The sequence below is a fragment of the Crinia signifera genome, chromosome 12 (genome assembly GCF_055691185.1).
Source record: "Crinia signifera chromosome 12, ASM5569118v1, whole genome shotgun sequence".
NCBI classification, from domain to species: Eukaryota; Metazoa; Chordata; class Amphibia; order Anura; family Myobatrachidae; genus Crinia; species Crinia signifera.
In genome coordinates this window covers 14,190,889-14,213,670 of record NC_139228.1, presented here as the reverse complement: position 1 = coordinate 14,213,670, position 22,782 = coordinate 14,190,889, and the positions used below count along the sequence as shown (strand labels likewise).

At 42.8% G+C, this 22,782-nt stretch overlaps 1 protein-coding gene, 1 long non-coding RNA gene and 1 pseudogene across 2 annotated transcripts in view; 1 reads left to right on the top strand and 2 right to left on the bottom strand.

Annotated features, from left to right (window-relative positions):
- The window catches only part of LOC146049631 (uncharacterized), a 29,426-nt gene extending 8,099 nt beyond the window's left edge, over nt 1-21,327 (top strand). The window contains exons 3-4 of the long non-coding RNA XR_014466161.1: nt 20,269-20,312; nt 21,251-21,327. This is a non-coding gene — a long non-coding RNA (uncharacterized LOC146049631). The remainder of the gene's footprint in view (nt 1-20,268; nt 20,313-21,250) is intronic.
- On the bottom strand, nt 13,274-13,409 carry LOC146050928 (U2 spliceosomal RNA; annotated as a pseudogene).
- LOC146050248 (olfactory receptor 5V1-like) lies at nt 16,834-17,769 on the bottom strand. Its single transcript, XM_083167177.1, has one exon. It carries the CDS (start codon nt 17,767-17,769, stop codon nt 16,834-16,836), a length of 936 nt encoding a protein of 311 aa, XP_083023303.1.
- Nucleotides 21,328-22,782: the final 1,455 nt, after the last annotated feature.

The following is a 22,782-nucleotide window of genomic DNA, read 5'->3' as shown; positions in this document are numbered from 1 at the left end:
TCCAGCAGGTGGTCTGGCACCTGAAAGGGTCCACAGCTGGCAGGCGGGTCATGGTGGAGGATGGTGCCACCATCTTGGGAGGATGGTGCCACCGTCTTGGATTTGGGCAATACTCTGGATTGGCCAGACAGGTCCTTTTCCTGTTCTTACTGCCCAAGCAGCCAATGGCAGCTGTCCTCAGCCCTTAAGAGAGATCTGCCTACGCAGCTCTGAGTCAGTGCAAAAAGTCAGATAGGATGCATGCTTTTTGGAGACTCCTGGCATTTCGGCTGACCAACTGCATTCCACCTTAGATATTTCTTCTGTCTGTGGTTCTAGCTCTGTTAACTCCATTAAGCCTGCCTAGCCGTTTTCTGCATTCTGATTGTTCCGGCTCAGTGTCATTCTGACTCTCCTCACATTCGCAGATCCACGTCCAGCTCTGGCATCTGTGGTCTAATTACCCTTCTCCATTGGGATGTCTCCAGAGCTATCTAACTGCCAACGTCTTCCAGTTCCTTTTCCCGGAATCAATTACCAATTATCCATCTTCACCAGTTCTTCATTCCGGATATTACTATCTGCCAAATAATTCTCAAGCCTCTTTCAGTTTGTCTCTTTGGATTCTGCTACTTCATCAATTTCAACCTCTTCCAGCTCCCAATCAGATTGGCCTCCATCCACGAACTTCTTTCAGATTATGGATCCCTACCCTTCTTCCCTGTTAAATTATTAATGGGCAGTATTGCGTCTTCTGCAAAACTTTCATTTGATTCTCAAGGACGTTATTTGAAACTTTTCTTTGTTTCAATTCTTTACGCAGAGGTCATTTATTAACCCGGGACATTTGAAACCTACTTCATCTTCCTCCTGATTCACATATGAGTTCACCCAATCCTAGCCCCATGACACTGTGTTCCGCGCTAGGTTTTTTTAAAATTGTTGTGGTTTTTGTCCACCTCTATTATGTTTGGTCATTCTCTGGGTAAGTCTTATTTTAAAAAAATGCCATACCCCATTCCAAAATTATAGGTGGGTAAGGCTACTATTCGACAAGTGACAGTGTGGTATCTTCCACTAATGTAAGCTAGTTACATTCCGTTATATCAAAACATTAATGGGATATTCAATCTCCCGCCGCTATTCCTGATGGGGGAAATAGCGGCAGGGCCCTATTCAATGCTCTCTTGCCCAGCAGCATTGAACAGGGATCTAGTCAGAAAGTAGCCAATGAGAATCAACGGGTATTGCCAAGCTCCCGGCCGAAGCTCGATGATTTCTGGCCACATCTCGCGACCTCGTCTCTTTTTCGGCACATGGCAGGAGGGTATTGAATCCCGCTTGCCGATTCAGCATCGAGCTGGCTGAGAACACGACAGGGTCACTGCTGTCGGGCCAGCCCTACAATTGTGACCCTGCATCGAATACCCCCCTAAGTATTCACATTTTTAACTTGATGTTTAGTGCAATAATGACCTTACTGGTCTACACATTTTTGCGATGAATATTTACAACATTATATGAGATTACAGGGTATAAACAAGTTTGCATACACTAAAAAAGATTTTTATTAGCCATCGTATTTTCTGGGTGTTAATATGTAAATTAACCCTCTAGGTGGCAGCAAAATACCAACAGTAACAGTCTTGGCAGAAACTGAATACACCAGCTGTTTCTACTGGGCTCTGCCAGTTTTCATCTCCCCTATTTCTTGCAATAAAAAGATTATTCATCTTAACGGACTGTGCATAATTATTGCGAATACATCCAACATTGGACACATGAAGATGATCTCCAGAATTTATTTCTGATTTTAATTTAATACTAACTGGGTGGTACATTTTATGTATTAGGTAGCGCACCCCAATCATTTTTTCTATATATATATATATAGAAATTTTTGTAAGGAGGGCACTCACCAATTCGCAGTTAAAACTTCATATTTATTCAAACCTTTAAAATATTGAACATCAGGTGGTTGTCAACGTTTCGGTCCGCATTTCAGACCTTCTTCAAGACAGACAAATGCAGCAAGAGATCTTACTCCAATAGAGACCTAACTGTTACTGGTTCCATGGTGAACTTATATACCCACCCATTCAGGAAGTGCCTTATCTAGACCAATGAACAGTCATTCAACCAAATTATGCTAAAATCCTTTAAAGTAGACTTGCTCTAAACATATCCTCAATTGGTATCCAGTAACTACATCTCCAAAGCTCACACCAATCCATCTTAACAAGTTATATGGCTAACTAGCGTTAGTACATCAAGTGGAGAATTCTGGCGTGCGTTCCAAATCAGTGGAACGCACCGCCATTTTGTTTCCATATTTTTTCACTACAACACATCTGTGTACGTTAGTAATCACTGATTTACCCATACTTAAAAATCAGGCGCATAACCAGATCCACTTACTATATCGCTAGTGGGCACAAGAACGGGGGCAGCGGTGTGTCTCAGCAAGTTTGATCAGACGATCGCGTCACCCGGAAATGACGCGAGTATGCTCAAAACGGAAGCCGCCTGTACTTTGTGTACAGCGGTCTCCCAGCAACCTACTCGGCCTGAACTTCCCATCCCCAATGCGCATAACGGTAACTAGGCAACGGGCCAACTCAGCCCTGTTGTGTTTCATTGTCGCATCATCAAAGAGCGACACCAGTAAGCAGCCTCGCTGAAGCTAAACGTTGCCCAGCAACCGTCGATACACAAATATGTTACAGGTTCCTGATTGTGTTATCATGAGAAATACATATCGACAATGTCAAAAAGGGTACTTGTGAGTTATCCGGGCGTCCGATTTTTAAATCGGGTCGGATCGGGACATCGCATCGCATGCGACCATCGGATGCGATGCGATGCGATGACCCGATTTTTCCATAGGAATCAATGTTAAAATGGACTGAGTCCATTTTAACATGGAATTCAATGGGAAAAAGGGGTCCTTTTCATACCCCTACTATCCAAGTGGGCATGGAGTTGGATATAAACCTGTGGCGAGCGTAGCGAGCCACCGTCCCCTCGCGGGGCTCGCTTCGCTCGCCTCGCTACGCTCGCCACAGGTTTATATCCAACTCCATGCCCACTTGGATAGTAGGGGTATGAAAAGGACCCCTTTTTCCCATTGAATTCCATGTTAAAATGGACTCAGTCCATTTTAACATTGATTCCTATGGAAAAATCGGGTCATCGCATCCGATGGTCGCATGCGATGCGATGCGATATCGTATCGCATCGCATCTGATTGTATGCCTTAACTTAAGGCATACAATCAAAAAATCGGACGCCCAGATAACTCACAAGTACCTCAAAAAGCTTTGGACATTGTGCTTTTGACAACTTTCAATAACATGATTATGGAAGACAATGGAACTATTATAATATTACAGGTTCCTGATTGTGTTATCATGAGAAATGTACATCACAATGTCAAACGGTGTTATTCTATGGCAAGGGGGCATGGGTATATGGTTCACCATGGTCCCAGCTGCATATATACAACATAGTTCAATAAAGACATACACTATACAAAGACATTACAAAGACAATAAAAAGTCACCCCATGGGTATATTTACCCATAGACTGAAAAAATGTTCAAGAGAGCAAAAAAACTTTATTACTTTGCTCTCCCTGCTCCATTGTATCCACCTACAAAAAGGGGGGGGGGGGGGAATCAATTCTGAGAATATAGAGAATATAGAAAAAATGAACTTTTCTTAGAAAAAATTCCTATACAAAGAACCTTTTAGTGTCCAGCCTAAAAGGCATAAGTGTCCAAAGCCACTAAAAGGTTCTTTGTATAGGATTTTTTTCTAAGAAAAGTTCATTTTTTCTATATTCTCTATATTCTCAGAATTGATTCCCCCCCCCCCCCTTTTTGTAGGTGGATTCAAGCCTAAGCAGAAGTCCATCCCGATCACCCCCACGTCTAAGTGGTGGTACATGGTCGATGAGGATGGATCGCATGTCACGGACAGAATGACCAGCTTCTAGGTAGTGTCTCGCCACTGGTTGATCTGCTGTTTTATTATGCAAAGCTGTATTAATGGCGGAGCAATGCATGGCCATGCGTTCGCGTATGGTGCAGATTGTCTTGCCCACATAGTGCAATTTACATGGGCAAAATAAGAGATTACATGGGTTGTAAGACAGGTTAGAAAAAACTTGATGGAAATGTCAAACTGATGGATGGGGTGTATAAAAGATCGACACACCACCAAATTCCTACAGGTGGTGCAGTTCAAGCAGCGGTAGCAACCAGGCGCTTTTTGTAGAAAATTAGATGAACCAGATGATTGGGGTACATCAAAGCCCGTGATATCTGTGTGTACAACAGATCGTTACTATTCCTACCTCTCGTGTAACAGGCCATGGGTCTCAAGTTCTTAAAGCACCAAATTCTGGTGCCACTCCGGGTTTTCCAAGCTGACTTTGTGTACCTCATTACAGTGCCTCCATCTTGACAATTTTCTCTTTGACTATAGAGATGGAACTGTAAGTATTTAACCTCTGTCACCGCTTACCGCAGCTGTTTGTTTGCCTTGTCACACCCTGTCTTGAGAAAAATGCCATTGTGCATTCAAACGTCGACTTATGTGATGTGACTTGTTTTGCACTATTGAAATTCTTCATTGAAAAAGACCTCTGGAGTGACGCTGCCTACTATCTGTCTGTACCATTGTATATATATAAATATATATATATGCACCCAAGGGTACATGTGGGCTTTATTTATTTATTTACAGTTTCTTATATAGTGCAGCATATTCCGTTGCGCTTTACAATTGGAAACGACAGTGATTAAACAAACTGAGTAGATACAACCGACATGGAGGTAGTAGGGCCCTGCTCGCAAGCTGACAATCTATAGGGATAATAGGAGGGATACATAAGGATAGAATTCCATAGCACAACAGTCCCATCAGATTACTAGATGGTCCTGATGGGACGCAATTAGATATGAATGCTACTGGAGGTTGTGTTGGGGTCCTTAATATGATAACCTAGCCTGAAGAGGTGAGTTTTCAGGGAACGCTTGACATTTTGGACGCTAGTGGAGAGTATTTGTGTGCGTGGAAGGGTATTTCATAAGGTGGGTGCTGCCCAACAAAAATCCTGCAAGTGTAAGTGGGAGCGAGTAATGAGTGTGGATGAGAGATGCAGATCTTGTGCAGAGCAGAGAGGTGGGGTGGGGATATATTTTGAGATAAGCAAAGAGATATAAGAGTGATGGCTTTGTATGTAAGTAGAAGTATTTTATATTGAATGCGGTAATACTGTATATAGGCAACTAATGGAGCGACTGGCAGAGCGGATCAGCAGACGATGAACATGTAGATAGGAAGATCAGCCTTGCAGCTGCATTCGAAATGGATTGTAGTGGTGAGAGTCTATTCTTAGGAAGACCGGTAAGGAGGCCATTGTAATAATCAATGTGTGATATGCAGATGTAACCCCTCTCGTTCAGTGCCGGCGCCCGCCAGCACCTCCCCTCTGGCCAGCGCCGGCGGAGAGGGACTCCATTAAAACTTGTCCCAGTCTTCAACGGTGGCACAGTGCATCCCTGCCCGTCTCCCTGTCAGGGAGATGGGCAGGGTTAGCGGGGGTGTCGAGGGGGACCGGCGGAGGAGGCAGTGGGGACCCAGGGGAAGCTCCATTGCCACGGAGTGTGCAAGCCCGCTGGCGGGGGCTGGCGATAATTTCGCCAGCCCCTGCCAGGATGACACGGGCTCTATCTGTAATGAGTGCATGGATTAGAAATTTTGCAGTGTCTTGTGTTAAGGTATGGATGAATTTTGGATATATTTTTTAGATGTATGTAACACGATTTAGAGACAGATTGAATGTGAGGAATGAAGGACAGTTCAGTCGAGGATGACTTGTGTTCTCAACAGTGATAGAGATATCAGGTTGGTAAATACTCTTGGCTGGTGGGAAAAGAATTAATTCTGTTTTGGAAATATTCAGTTAATTCATATTTAATTCTACAGTGATATGGGCCTGATTCAGCATCAGTTGCAGTGGCGAGATGACATCCAAGATGAAATGGAGACACGGAGCAATACTGATGGTGACAATTCCGGGGAGGATAGATAGATAGATTTGAGTATTATCAGCGTACAGGTGATACTGAAATCCAAAAGAGTTTATTAGTTTGCCAATTGAGGAGGTATAGATGGAGAAAAGCAGAAGACCTAAGACTGAACCTTGGGGTACTCCAACGGACAGAGGTAGTGAGGAGGAGGTAGAATCAGAGAAGCGAACACTGAAAGAGCGATTAGATGCAGTAGGTAGGAAGAGAACCAGGAAAGGGCTGTGTTCTGAAGACCTAGGGATTGTAGTGTTTGTATGAGAAGAGAGTGGTCGACAGTGTCAAAGGCAGCAGAGAGACCTAGACGAATAGGAAGTGAAAAATGGCCGTGGACAGATCATTGACTACTTTAGTCAGTGCTGTTTTAATGGAGTGTGGACAGCGAAAGCCTGACTGAAGTGGGTCCAATAGGTTGTAGGAGTTAAGAAAGTGTGTAAGGCGAGTGTTGGCAAGTCTCTCAACTAGCTTGGAGAGGCATGGGAGCTGTGAGATAGGACGGTAGTTAGAGAGACAGTTTGGATCAGAATTGTGTTTTTTTAGAATGGGAGTAATAAGTGCATGTTTGAACAAAGAAGGAAAGATACCAGTAGAAAGAAAGAGGTTACAGATTTTAGTTAAGCTTGGAATAAGCACAGGAGACAGAGCTTTAATGACTTGTAAGGGTATAGGATCAAGAGGAGAGTTAGTGGAGTAGGAAGATGAGAAGAGTATGAATACTTCATCCTCAATTGTGGGGTCAAATGAGAAGAAAGTGGCAAAGGGCTCAGAAAAGGAAGGAAGTAAGTCACTGGCTGAGGAAGAGCAAGCCATTTCATCTTGGATTTTAGCAATCTTTTCCTTGAAGAAGGAAGCAAGCTCTTGCGAACTGTTATTGGCAGGTGGGGAGGGTGAAGGAGGGTAAAGAATGTATTTAAATGTATTAAAAAGTCGCTTGGGGTTATTGGCATAAGAAGAGATAAGAGATTGAAAATAAGTTTGTTTAGTAGAGTCCAGAGCATTACAATAGGAGTGGTAGGTAGTCTTAAATGTGACAGTCACTTGGATTTTGAGATTTACGCCACTGGTGTTCAAATCTACGTGATAGTTTTTGCAGGAGTCTTGTTAATTTAGAGTGCCACGTTTGGCATCTAAGCCTACGTGGATTGTGAGGAGCAGCTTCATCAAGGGCAGTTTGTAGAGTCTGGTTCAGGTGGGTTACAGCTGTCTCATGACAGGCAAGTGAAGAAATGGGTGAGAGAAGTTGTTGCAGAGATGTAGAAAGTTGTTGAAAATCAATAGCATTAGTATTTCTGTGGGTTAGAGGACGCTTGCATGATTTAGGTATTATAGAGTTTGGAGAAGGTTGAGAAGGTGATAAGGTTGTGATCCGAGAGAGGGAATGGGGCATTAGTGAATTCAGAAACAGAGCATAGCCTAGTGGATACAAGATCAAGGCATTGTCCCTCCTTGTGAGTAGAGGAGTCAGACCATTGGGGGAGGCCAGGAGAAGAGGTTAGAGAGATGAGTTTGGAGGTATGAGGAGAAAGTGGGCTGTCAATAGCGATATTGAAATTACCCATGATGATGGTGGAGATGTCAGAAGATAAGAAACCGATTATGCAAAAGTGCAGCTGTATATATTAATGGTAACTTTTGATCGGAGATATATGAACAAGGTAGGCAGTACTAATAATGTCATACTCCAGTTTTCTCCAGTGTTGATTTTTTAAAATTATTATTTTTTATACGTACCAAAGGGTACATGTGGGCATTGTACAAAAGTGCAGCTGTATATACTAATGGTAACTTTTGATCGGAGATATACGAACAAGGTAGGCAGTACTAATGCTGTCATACTCCAGTTTTCTCCAGTGTTGACTGTTTAAAATGATTATTTTTCCTTTTAAAGTCACATTGTCTATGTAGAATTAAAAAAACCTTAAAAAAGTCTTATTCTTGATTCCATTTCTTTGATGATCGGCAAAATCCAACACGTTGGACAATTTTGAATCTCTGTTCCTGACCCAAATATGATCTGAATTGGCAAGTCTGAGGTTTTCTTTAACATGTTATATTGTATGGCTGTGTGACTAATGTATGACCTGACTTAGTTTTATAGTAGAACTGAAGAATATTACAATTACTGTAGATTTTGTTTCAAAATGTTTTAGGTAAATGTATTAAAGAAGAGACTTTTTTTGCACTCAGGGTAGAATTTTCTGAAGGCATTTTTTTTTATTCAGAGCTAAAATGTATGGTATTGGCTTGGGCTGTATGACAAGTGTCTAAATAGTATTCAGTCTGTATTAACATACAAATTGTTCTCTTTAAATATGGATTTGGAATTATCAAAACAATACAGTGCTATCGGTCTTTGTTGTAAACCAATTTTTAAGTAGAGTATATTGATTTTAAGATCAGATTCATTTTTCGTATTTTCTGCTTTTGTCTGGATTATCATAATATGAATTCACTTATTTTTCCAAAGTACTTACCTTAAGTGTAAATGGTCTTCAGAAGGCTATAACTGGTGGCTTGGTTTATTTTGTTTAAGAATTTTATTTTACAATTAAAAAACGTAATTTGATTCTGTAACATCAAGCAAACATTATAGCAATCTGCATCTATTTTTGTTGGTTGATTTCTGGGATCCTACAGCAAACTTGAATGTTTCATTCATTGATTCTCTTATATATTATACTATACTGTAGGTGTTTATAATGTTTTGTTCTCAAGGATAGACAACTGAGACTGTATTTCCCAGGTGAATCTCAGTTCTCCAGGCATTTGTAATGACTTTATATCCTCCAAGGATTAATTATGTATTTACAAAATATTCTGTAAAGTTTTAATTGTAGAGTTTCAGTGGAATGAATTATAACTGTTTTTATTACATTTGTGTTTATACAGTTTCAGAAAATTGTGATCTTTTATACTTTAAGATTTATCAACATGTACATTTATTAAAATACTAAAATATTTCTATGAAGAATGTGAAATATTGAAAGAGATTGTAATAAAAGCAGAACATAGTATTCCGGGTTCCGCCAGCCTTATGGGAGGCCACTAGGCAGAGCTGCTCCGTACACAGGCCGCCCAAATCTTTAAATCACTGCGTTTTTACGCCTCCCAACATCGTCTACACCATCCAGGGGCATTCAGGTAACGATCCGCTGCATGGATCAATACCTTACCCCCATGCCCAGCACGACTTGTTCCCCACCCCTTCCTCAGCTACAATGGAGCACATTAACAAAACGCTCCCAGCCCCATCTGACCCGGTTACATATAGGGACATGATTCAGGTCATAAGGGTGGCTATGGTACCTCTGCTAAAAGAGCAAACAGCAGACATCTCATGCCAGATAGCTCAGTTAAACCAGCGAATGCTGGTTAATGAACACAGAGTGGGAGAAAATTTTACAGCAGTCACAGAGCTAAAGCAGGAGTCACATAGACACACCAAGGAGCTATATAAAATCCATAACAAACTTCAGTTTGTTACTGAAGGGGACGCGGATACCTGTGAAGCCCGCGAGGGGACGCGTATAGCTGTGAAGGTATCCACGTCCGCTCGCCACGCTTCGGGCTCGGTGGCTCGCTGCGCTCGCCACACTATATAAAGTCAACTCCACGCCGACGTGGATAGTGGGGGTATGAAAAGGTCGGAGGACACGTACCGCCGCCCCTCGTGGGCTCACTGCGCTCGCCACGCTTCGGGTTGGCGTTGATAGTGGGGTGGCGTTAACAATGGGGGGCATTTAGCCATCAGGGTGGGTATACAATTAAAAATGGGGTCTGGGGGGCCATTTCACATATAAAACAGGCATCTGGGTGCTTCACGCGTCAAATCGCGTTAAATCGTATCGCCTGCAATTTGATTGTATGCGATGCGATTTGACGCGATTTTTAGGTGCGATGAAGAAAATCGGGCACCCAGATAAGTCACAAGTACACAGAGATCTTCCTTGTGTAATATATCGTGCTGCGCTGGGACCATGATAAATCCATACAGGTTCACACAGGTTTATACTGTATACAGGAAACCAGCTATCAACAAAATGAAGCGCTAACAAAACAACGGTACTTGTGACTTATCTGGGCTCCCGATTTTCTTCATCGCACCTAAAAATCGTGTCAAATCGCATTGCATACAATCAGATTGCATGCGATGCGATTTGCCGCGATTTTAATATGTGAAGGCACCCAGACCCCATTTTTAATTGTATACCCACCCTGATGGCTAAATGCCCCCCATTGTTAACGCCACCCCACTATCAACACCAACCCGAAGCGTGGCGAGCGGCGGCGGTACGCTTCCTCCGACCTTTTCATACCCCCACTATCCACGTCGGCGTGGAGTTGATTTTATATAGTGTGGCGAGCGCAGCGAGCCACCGAGCCCGAAGAGTGGCGAGCGGACGCGGATACCTGTGAAGCCCGCGAGGGGACGCGTATAGCTGTGAAGGTATCCACATCCCCTCGCGGGGCTCGCTGCGCTCGCCACACTATATAAAATCAACGGTACTCTTTACCTAGTACGGTGCCCGTCGCGGGCATCGCGGGTACATTTATGTGTGGCCGCGACGCGACCGACGCGATGCCCGCGATTTCCCATTGAAACCAATGTTAAACATGGAAATCTTGTCGGTCGCGTCGCGGCCGGCCATAAATGTACCCGCGATGCCCGCGACGCGATGCTCCCGATTTCCCATAGGAATCAATGTTAAAAGGCGCGATGGACCCGATTTTACTGTTAAATGCCTCAATCCACCCGATTTGGCCATAGGAATCAATGTTAAATGGGCCACAGAGCCCATTAACCCTTAAATGTCCCCCCAAATTTTTAACGCCACCCCACGATCCACGCCAACCCGAAGCGTGGCGAGCGCAGCGGTACGCGTCCTCCGACCTTTTCATGCCCTACTATCCACTACGGCGTGGTGTGAGAATATAATAGTGTGGCGAGCGCAGCGAGCCACCGAGCGGATACCTTCACAGTTATGCGCGTCCCCTCGCGGGCTTCACAGGTGTCCGTGGCGACGCGGACACCTGTGAAGCCCGCGAGGGGACGCGTCTACCTGTGAATGTATCCGCGTCCCCTCGCCACGCTTCGGGCTCGGTGGCTCGCTGCGCTCGCCACACTATTATATTCTCACACCACGCCGTAGTGGATAGTATGGCATGTAAAGGTCGGAGGACGCGTACCGCCGCCCCTCGCGGGCTCGCTGCGCTCGCCACGCTTCGGGTTGGCGTTGATCGTGTGTTGGCGTTAAAAATTTGGGGGGACATTTAAGGGTTAATTTGGCCTATTTGGACCCAAATGGGGTCCATTGAGGCATTTAACAGTAAAATCGCGGTCAATCTGCCGTTTTAACATTGTTCCCTATGGGAAAATCGCGGTCATCGCGGGCATCGCGGCCATCCCGATTTACCCGCGATGCCCGCGATCACCGCGATTTTTACCCCCGACGCCCGCGATTTCAATCGTGGGCGCCGTTCTAGGTAAAGAGTACCAAATCAACTCCATGCCGACGTGGATAGTGGGCGTATGAAAAGGTCGGAGGACGCGTACCGCCGCACCTCGCGGGCTCGCTGCGCTCGCCACGCTTCGGGTTGGTGTTAATAGTGGAGTGGCTTTAACAATGGGGGTCATTTAGCCATCAGGGTGGGTATACAATTAAAAATGGGGTCTGGGGAGCCATTTCACATATGAAACAGGCATCTGGGTGCCTGTACATATTAAAATCGCATCAAATCGCATTGCATGCAATACAATAGCATACAATGCAACGCGATTTTCTCTTCAAGGGAATTTCAAGGGAAATCGCGTCAAATAGCATCAAATCGCATGCTTAGGGTACTGGCATACAATTACAACATCGGGCGCCCAGATAAGTCACAAGTACCAAAAAAACAAAAACAGAACATAACATGAGTCTGATCATCGGTAATAAAGATGAACAAGTTGTGTTGAATAAGAAAACTACAAAAATTCAGAAAGATGCTGAAACTTCAAAGAATGTATACATGGTTGTAAGAGTTAAATATTTGACACAGGAGATGGTGTAAATGAGTTTGAAAAAACTAAGGAGCCCGAGGTGTGCTCCCTACCACCAGTGCTGTACCTAAACACGTGCAATGGGGGCCGTGCGATCGAAGTGGGTCCGTCTCCCGAAGGAGACAGGGCCCCGTTTTCCCCCTAACCCCTCTCAACCATAAGGCCGAAGAGGGGAAAATAGGGAACGGTGGGTCCTCTTCGCCGAAGCTTAGAGAGACCCTCATTCCTCAACCCCCGGAAGGGTTAGGACGGTGGGTCCTCCGCACCCGAAGGTTTGGAGAGACCCTCAGTAGACTTTCCTCCGCCTTGCGGCTCGGGGTCGTCCTCAGGGGGCACGAAGCTCTCCCCAAAAGGCGAGAGCTTCGGCACATTGGGGAAATGGAAGGCCCGAAAGGGTCGACCACACTACCCAAAAAAACGTGACAAAACTACAAAAAACAAGGAACGTGAAAAGTGACAAACGTGAGAAGGGGAAGAGAAATAAATAATAAAGATACTCTAGCCAGAAGGCCAGGGTGGGGGTGTGAAAAATTGTCCTACCCCATCCAAAAGGACGGGGTAAGAACGTGAAGCGCTACCTGAAGGGGAAGTGCGCAGTGCAAGTGCCATACTAGTGCATGGTGATTTTGGGATCACCCGTGCATGTTCGGCACCCCCGAGTTTCCCCGGGGGCACAGTGCAGCCTCGGACTCCAAGCAACCGGCCGATCAGCGTCCGACCAAGGTTTCTCTCTTCCCATCGTAGGGCATTTTCCAGCCCCTGGCATGGGAATGGGTACTCCACTGGGCTTTTCGACTGACTCCCTTAGGGGCTGCGACCCCCTCGGAGGAGCAATCTACTCAGTCTCAGTGTTTCTCCGATCCCAAGGTTAAAGTACAAAGCTGGGCCTTTCGCGGTCTCCCCATCAGAGGCTACGAACCTCTGGAACAGGAGCCATCTACTCAGTCCCAGCCTTTCTCCGCTCCTTGGGAATGGATACTAGACTGAGCCTTTCGCTGTCTCATCCTTCGGGGGCTACGAACCCCATCAAGAGAGCCAAACTACTAGGCCCAGTGTTTCTCCCATCCCTCTTACCAGTGGATTTATGGAAACAACACCTCCTACCAAAGGCAGAGGTGAAGGTACTCAGCCAGACTTTTCGCCACTCCCAGGCAAAAAAGAGGGGTCCCACACCCTCCGCCCATCAGAGCAGCTACTCAGTCCAGCCTTTCTCTATTCTCTGCCAGAGACCAGTCCATACCCACTGATAAGAACAGATACTACACTTGATCTTAGCCAAAAGGCTGAGGAGATGGTGTAAATGTTGCGTGTGCAGGTGTGGTCATCAGTGGTGTTGAATTATTTCTAGATAGCGATTTACAGCTGTACTCACTGTTACATGCACACTGGTGATGGAGAACATCTTGAGCAGAATGGGTTTAATCAGCCAGTGAGTGTATAATGCAAACAGCAGTGCATGGATGCTAGAACCGCTTTATACAGTATACAAGTATTAACATGTCTCTTCTAGAGTTAAGCAAGAGTCACGCTACACAGTCTCAAAATGGTTCCACGCATGCTCATTTGAGATCTTGTGGTCATCTTGGGATAGTGCATGAAGGCTTCCTGGAGTACAGGAAGATGGCAGTATTCTTTTAACTGGATAAAGTTGCAATTATACTCTGATTTTAAACTGATTTCTTGAAACAAATTATCTAAGTTTAAAAATAAACAAAATATAATGAAAAAGTTGTAAGCTTCACTGAGACTCTAAAAATACAATTTTGATTGCTGCTTCAATCATAACCATATGTAATGCAATAATATAGATTTAATACTTAAGGTGCATACACACTGTACAATTTTTTTGACCAATTTGGTTGAAAGACGTTTCCAGTGTCCTGGACGAAAGATGTTGACAAAAGATATTGTCAACAAACAAACGATGAATGATGATGCGCATACCCGCCAGTTGTTCATCAAGATTGTTCGTCAACTGTGCATGCAGCTCAATTTGAATATCTTTGAAAAAGAGCCGATAAACTGTAGCTAGATCTTTCTTCTTTCGCCTGTCGTCAATATCTTTAGTCAACATCTTTAGTCCAGGACACTGGGTTCAATGGAAATGTCTTTCAACCAAATTGGTCAAAAAAATTGTACAGTGTGTATGCACCCTAAGGCTCATAGAAGAACTAATTTATTCTGATATAAGCATCATGACGGTTACCACATATTGAGTTTAAATGCAGAGAGATGGATTTTCAATGGGTTTTCTTGGAAGTAACATTGGGTTGAATAGCCACACATAGGCATGTCGTGGGCGTGATGCAGACAGTGGTTGCAACCAAAAATTCAGAACTGCTGACACTGGAGGCCATTTTGCAGAGTAGAAACTATTTCTCTGTAGGACTGGTTCAAGTTTTCATTGTGTGACCAATGGTACATTGATGATACACATTAATACACACATTAATGGATTAGTGTCACAGCCATAGGGTGTTTCAGTAGGGAGGCTGTCTGCCTCCGTCTCTAATTAGGGACAATTTTGTTGTTCAGAAACCATACTTATTCTAACAATTCTTGGTAAATACATCTGTTTGTGAGTTTTAACCTGTTTACAAAGGATTGACATTCTGCGGTGTATTTCTTCTCCTGTCCCTAAACTTGGCCCACCCTCTAGTTCTTAACCATCAGCATTCTCACAATGTCAACACTGAAAACCTGTCAACAATTTGGGGGAAATGACCTGGCTCCTGTGAACAGTTTGATCAATTTCAACGTTTTAAAAACACCATTGTGGTGTCTATATAGTTAGCTAATAGCTGTTGACTAATCAATTGGATACTGCATAATCTATCACTTTACATTAATATTAGTCACTGGCAACCTACTGCCATTTCTAAATTTTCTTGCTAATCTTTGGTCTCTATTGAAATTGACTTCTCAACTCTGGGTCATCATGTTATTTTGTGGTGTAAAGGTTCAAATGATTTTATACCAAATCAGTAAACACTTTAGTTACTGGGCTAAATCATTTAGTTTCATTTAAATTGTTTAAAATTCATAATTTTACCCAATGGTCTCGGAACCCTGTCTTCAACCCTCTCCCATTGTGAATTGTGGTACCTTCTGACCATGTGAGAATGTCTAAGGTTCCCCAATACAAAATGTTTGCTTCTGAAGTTTTTTTTTAATTTATGTTGATGTTGGCATGGTGCTGGATAGTGGCTTGACACTTAAATATCATATATCCACAATGAAATCCCGTATGCTTTCATCTGAGAAACATAGCCAGAATAAAATACTTAATCCCCTCTGAAGATTTGCCAAAAGTCATACATGCATTTGTATCATCTCAATTGGATTACTGCAATGCCCTCTACCTTGCAGCAACAAAATTCCACCAATTACAGCTGGTACTAAACACAGCTGCCTGGCTGTTAACCAACCAACCCTATTCTAGCCACATAACTCCCATTATCTACTCCTGGGGTAGCCAACCCTAGTCCTCGAGAGCTAACAACAGTGTATGTTTTGCAGGTCTCCTCACAGAATTACAAGTGAGCTAATTAGCTCCATCTGTGGATCTTTTAAAATGTGTCAGTGATTAATGAGTGCAGCTGTGCAGCAGCTAGGTTGTCTGGAAAATGTAATCTGTTGGTAGCTCTCGAGGGCTAGGGTTGGCTACCACTGATCTACTCCCTTCACTGTCTGCCCATCACAATTAATTTTCTGAGTTTTAAAGCCCTACATGACCAAGGCCCAAGGTACCTAAAGCAGCTTATTATTTTATACTGTCCCACCTGATTACTGCTATCTGTAGATGAAGGAATTTTAGCAGTACCCAGAATTTCCCGTAATTTATCTGGGGGTCGAGCGACTTTAGCTATTTGTCTCTGACTCTTTGGTACTAACTTCTCCGCACAGTTCGAGAGATCCCCACTTTAGAATCTTTCAAAACCAGACTCAAGACTTTCCTGTTGACTGAAGCATTTCCGTAATTCCTTTTAGTATTGTTTATGAAAAGCTTTTCTGTACTTAATTGTTCCTGTACTGTATTACATTACATTCATTCTCTCTGTTAAGCACCTTGAGTCCTATTCGAAAAAGAGCGCTATATAAATACAATTATTATTATTATTACTGTTGATAACCCAGTATCTTGCTCTACATATTCCTCTGAAGTTCTTGTTATAATATTTGCAACTAAAAGTAAAATCAGATTTCAATTTCAAAATAAGACAACACAACAAATAGAAGACAACATTTACAATTTTAATTATTACATACACTTTATAGACTGTAACATATTTGCTGTATTGAATGAATGGCGCACAAACTGGAAATATGGGATTTTTTTAATTGTATTTTAAATTCCTAAAATTTGAAATAGAAGCAAATAATTCTCATATTACTGATAATCCCCTTCCGTGTTCTCTTTCAAATTTAGGTCTGATAGAACCTTGGTAGTTATCAGCATAGAATTTCTAGGAGTCTGCAACATGTGGCTGGTCTACAGTATCTCTCCATGTAGGAACATCTAGTCCTACACCTATCAGTCTGCGAGCTATTACTATTCTGGAGAGTGCATGTCGCCTATTTCCATATTATAAGGATAATGAACTTCTATTTGTAAGTCCAGCGGCTGTTTTTTTATAGATTAGGTTATGCTTTTTGTAGTATTTACCAGCATGACATCAGAACCAGAACTAAATATGGAGATCATCTCAGAAACCAGCTTTAGAGCTTTTGATTCATTCTCAGATGGTTGATTATTGTCTCTTTCACGTCCTTATTTCTCACACTGTATATGAAGGGGTTCAACAATGGAGTCACTGCTGTATAGAGAATAGACACAATCTTGTCTGTTTCATGAGAGTCACGGGATTGGAGTCGTAGATATAGAACTATAGATGTCCCATAGAAGAGGGTGACAACATTGAGGTGGGAAGCACAGGTGGAGAAAGCTTTATACCTCCCTTGGGAGTAGCGGATCTTCAAAATGGAGGAGATAATATGGACATAGGAAATGAGAGTCAACAAAAAAGAACTCACAGCGATAATCACTACCGATATATACATTGCTATCTCATTGAGCAGAGTATTTCTGCAGGACAATCGTAGGAATGGAGGCACCTCACAGAAGTAGTGGTTGACATGATGGGATCTGCAGAATGGCAGTTGGAATGTGAGGGCTACATGAATGAAGGAGACTATGAAGCCCACACTCCATGATCCAGCAGCTAAACATAAGCAAAATTTCTTGTTCATGATGATGTTGTAGTACAACGGCTTACAGATGGCAGCAAATCTATCATAGGCCATGACCGCCAGTATTATACATTCTGTTGCTCCTAATGCTAAAGAGAAATACATCTGGGTTGCACATTCTAATAAAGATATACTCCTGTCCTTGGCTAGGGTATTTCTTAGGATTAAGGGAACGGTGGAAGAGGAGAAGCCTAAATCTATCATAGAGAGGTTACTCAGGAAGAAGTACATGGGACTGTGTAGTTTTGGGCTGATCCTTACTGTAATGATCATTAGAAGATTCCCTGATAGCGTGGCAATATACATCAACAAGAACATGAGGAAACAGATAACCTGGATGTAAGGGACATCAGATAACCCAAGTAGAATAAATCTGTCTGGAGACGTTTGGTTTAAGTTATCCATAACAACCAGCTGGTGCCTGGTAGAAATGAATGGTCAATAATTCAGTGAAAATGCCTTTATGTTCTTTTGCAATCATTTAGGTAGAGAAATAACAAACACACCAAAACATATCATTTCCATTTAAAAACTTTCAGATATCATATTATAATCCTTAAAGACCAGTCATTAATTGCAACTAGTTAAATACTAATTAAAAAATATACCATTACTACTAACATATTTAAAGATGTGATACAAAAGATCTTATCCAAGCTGTGGATTGCAAAGCATTCCTGCCTTGTATCTAACGCCATCTTTAGGTTTGGGTTCAGCTGTAGGGGCTGTACCTGGACTCAGCTCCCTGGACTATTGAGGATCTTCTCGTGATTGTTTTTACCAGTTAAAAAGTGAACAGTCCTGTAATACCCCTTTCAGACTGCACTCTCAACCCGGGTTAGTATCTTGGACGAGGTGCGGTGTGAAAGGGCTACCTTGGGTCAAGCAACCCAGGAGTTCAACCCTGGTCATGACCAGGGTTGAATACGACTCTGTCCCAGTTCAAGGTGCAGTGTGAACAGGTAACCAAGGCTCCATTCACTGAATAGAGGAGGCAGCGCTGTGGCTGCCATTTAGCCTTGCCCCGTGTGATGTCAGTGACCATGCAATAAGCCAGATCAGACTCTGAGCTTTCAGAATGCAAACGCCAGGTTGCTCCTCGGACGGACCTGTGTCCTAATACGAGGTTTGACCCGGCATTTGCGGCCTGAAAGGGGCATACCTGTAAGTCTGTCTGCTGACCCTAGTGAGGGATTTCTGTATACAAGTTCAGTGAGTACACGGCACTTTGCTGGTCGTCTGAGAGAAGCTCGCTTTGCCATAGATCCAAGAGGTGACAACTATGCTAGAGAGCTGAATGGTGTCTTTTGACACCTTAATAGAGGTCTGACAAGTGTCTGCTGCCTTCAGTATTCACAGTGTTCACTGACTATTAGTGAGTTCCCTAAAGTCCGACCATTTTTTTTTCAAGATACTTCTTACATTCACACATTGGTGCATCGGTATTAAAGTAATTTTGCTGCTTAACCGTATGTTGCCCACAAGAGCTTGACAACCACTCAAAGTATCAGTTTTTAAGAAAAAACTCTGGAGTGGGCCCTTTTGCTTGTTGATTGAAATTTTTTTTCTTTCTTTGGGTTCTGGCTGATGTAGACTCTGCCTGTTCCCATAAGATGTAAATAATATGCAAAATTTTCTAAAAAAGTATGAATGCCCAGGAATCACTGCCTATGACAGAGTGTCTAAGTTAAGCCATGCATCTTGTGCTGTATGGTGCAGTAATGATCTGGACATGAGGACTAATCTGTACACTGAATTTGGTGATGCATGCTCATTTGTGAAATGGTACTCATGATATACTCAACTTTTTACCCTTTTCTAAGTACGTGAAAGAAGGATACCACCATTGGGGAACAGTGTGAGATTACAAAATATATGACCTTATCTAGAAATGAGTGAATATAAAGTATATTTTTCTTTTTAGCATATGTCTCCTTGATCTTTCAAGTAAACCACTAACCCCAAAAGCTTGTAGAAGTACCAAAACCAGTATTTAATAAATGATACTCTAATTGGACCTTATAATATAAGATATTCTTTGTTGTCATCATAAAAAAAACAAAATTATATCCCAGGTCACAAAGTAATAATAAGTTAACAATTTTGATTGAAATCAACAACTACAGATGGAAAAAAACAGTTTTTTCAATTGAGGTGTCCTTGCCTTAATACACCTAAACCGTCTGTTTGACGGAAGAAAGGGAAAAAAAGATGTTATGGTAAGGATGATATCAATCTAGGACAATACTGTTAATTTTCTTACGACAGTTGCTAATAAAAATGTCCTCAATGGACGCCAGTGCACTCCCTATAATACCAACGGTGGTATGTACCACCCGATCCAATTGCTTATGATCACCCTTCATACTATTTCTATACCAGACAACAATACGTGAAAATACTTTATTACACGTTTTTAAATCTATTAAAATTTCTCCATGTAAAATATGCTGCTCACGGTTCCCTAAGAAAAATAATTGCTGCTGTGCCTTCCTAGCAATAGCTGTGTTATTAGAAGACCATGTCAGGTCATCCAAAATTTTTATGCCTAACAATTTAAATCTATAACACTTTTTACTTTCTACTACCGGCTCGTTAATGTTTAGAGGTAACAGTTCTACAGTATGTTACTTAGTCGTGTAAAATAATAATCTCCTAAATTTTGGCCAAATTTAAAACTAGATTATTAGCATCACTCCATTTAACTAACCTATCCGCCTCCTCTCGATATGCCCTTTCCTCGCCATCTGAAATAAGGCCCCCCACAATTGTGTCATCCACAAATTGAATAATCTGATTAGTATCTGTCTGCGAATAACAGTCATGAGTACAGTAAATAATTGTAACCACCTTTTGTAACATCAGGATAGGGTTACTAATTAACCGATTATTTATACCTTCTAGGGTTCTCAGATAAAGAGGAAGACAACCGTGTTTGTATAAAAAAGGTAGGTTTAAGGGCCCCATACATCAGCAATTGATTGTGACAATTTTCAGATATGGAGATGATTGCCACAATTAATTTTAGATGTGTGGGCTCCCCCTTTTGGCAATCCCAATCAAAATCGCCAATCGATTGCTTAATCAGGTTTTTAAACATGTTTAATAATCTGGTATTATCTGCAGATCTTTTTTATATGTGTGGGCATTCCCAATTCATCTTCTTCATCTATTTACATTAAGAACAGCTGAAATGACAATTGATTGGGGCAATATCCAGATATGAAGATGCAATCTTTAGATGGAAAAATCTGCCGATCACTGAAATAAATCTGTAATGTGTGGGCAAAGTCAGATAGATTGTAAAATCCATTTATCTGGCCAAAATATCCCTATATCTGAAAATCCATAAATTGTGATTGCTGATGTATGGGGCCTATTACTTTTCTTTAAATGGTAAATATAAACTTTACAGGGTAACTAGAATATAATGCATAACTTTACGGAACAAGCAGAATACAATAAATAACCTTGCAGAATATATAGAATACAATTAATAACTATGCAGAACAAGCAGAATATAATAACCTCACAGAATAAGCAGAATACAATGAATAACTTTATATATTCCTCATATTTCCTATACATAGGTCATTGCATGTACATACAAAAATTACCATTACCTTCCCTAGGGTACACACTGGCCAGAAGTTAAGAAAAATACATTTCAATAGGCATTACATAAAATTGCAACAATATACCGTTGGCGAGCATTGGGGCCCTTAAGTTATGTAGGAGGTAAGTATACAGGTATGAACTACCTTAGAAATAATCCTTGTGCTGAATTCCACTAGGTAATAAAAGTACTGCAGAAGGTCTAGGCTGAAAGCTGTCTACACAATGTGTTAAAGTTTCTGTCCTAAATAGATTCACTTTTCCTTTGTAGAAAGAAACTGTCTATACTGTCCTTGGATGATCCTGGCTGTAACCACTACAGAAAGTTTTAGGTAAATTGTTGCCAAGTGGAATTATACTTGCAGTTATTTAAAAGACTTGTCAGCAAGCCCAGCTCTAGGTTTTTTTTTCTATAGCATTAGTAAAACTTTCTTGTTGAGTTAAGCCACAATATAGTCTGACAACACTCTAGACCAGGGGTGTCAAACTCAAATTCATCGGGGGCCGCATCAGCAGTTTGGTCACCCTCAAAGGGCTGGTTGTATCTGTAGGACTATGTGTCCACTCTTTTTTATCATAAATTATTGTCACTGCATTCAATTATTACTGTTTTTTGTAATAATGTAAGTAATAACTAGCAGGGAGATTGGCTGGGGGCCTGGGACAGGGCACAGTGACGTGACGTCAGATCGCCCAGCAGGTGACCTGGGCCTCTGGGTTGGCAGAACTCTCGCTAGAGTTCTGGACTGGTGGTGACAGTGGGACAGATAATGATAATGACCCTGGACACAAGCAGCCGCACTGCAGATTTGTGGGCTCAGGCTGCGGCTGTGTGCTGCCTGCCCGGCCACGGACTCTGGACTGGACAGACTGGTCTGGACAACAAGAGACAACACAACTGTGCCCACCCCACTGCCGAACTTACAGTAAATATACTGAACCAACTGATGCCACTGCTGTGCAGCGCGGCACCACAGGCAGGAGGCAGCTCACCGCCGGGCCGGCGTCCAAGTCCGACAGGCAGCCGCAGCAGCATGCACGTCACGGTGTCACTGGCACTGCTGTCAGGCGGGCGTGTGTCACACATGGCAGCACCGTAGCCGCTGCCCGCAGGAGGAGCCGGGGAGGAGTCGGGCACGTCACACAGTGACACTAACAAGTCTGTGTCCACTGTCCTGCCTCCCTCCTCCTCCCAGCGAGTGCCGCGGCGGAGTGACTGTGTCACCCGGCGTCCTCACGTTGTTAGGTATGTCTCTCAGTCTCGAGTCGTCATGTGAGTGTCACTGAATGTGATGTGACACTCACACTGTGATGGCTTCCCGCAGTAATGTAATCGGCGCCAGGTGTGGGTGGCGGCGGCTGTGCGGGCCACATGACGAGGTCTGGCGGGCCGGATTTGGCCTGCGGGCCTTGTGTTTGACACCCGTGCTCTAGACTTTCCTCTCTGTTCTTGGTTCATGGTAAGTATATGCTGTCCTCGCAGTAGTCAGTAGATATGGCTATCTAGATATCCTATAGTGTAAAGGTGCATTGATTAAAGGTTTCTGTAGCTCACCACATCTAGCAGCTTTTACTCTGTCTGACAAACTGTCTCTCACTCTCTCTCTCTCCTCTTCTTCCCTGCAGTTTACTTTGCTTGGCTGCCTTGAATGACTGTCTGAACTGTGATCTGTTAATTTGCCTCCTGAGTCTGTTCCTGTAATTTCTTCCTTTCTGTAGCTACCCTATAATGAGCTTGCCTTTCTTCTCTATAAAGCCCAATGTGATTACCTGTCACACCACCTCCCGTCTCCCACAGGGCAC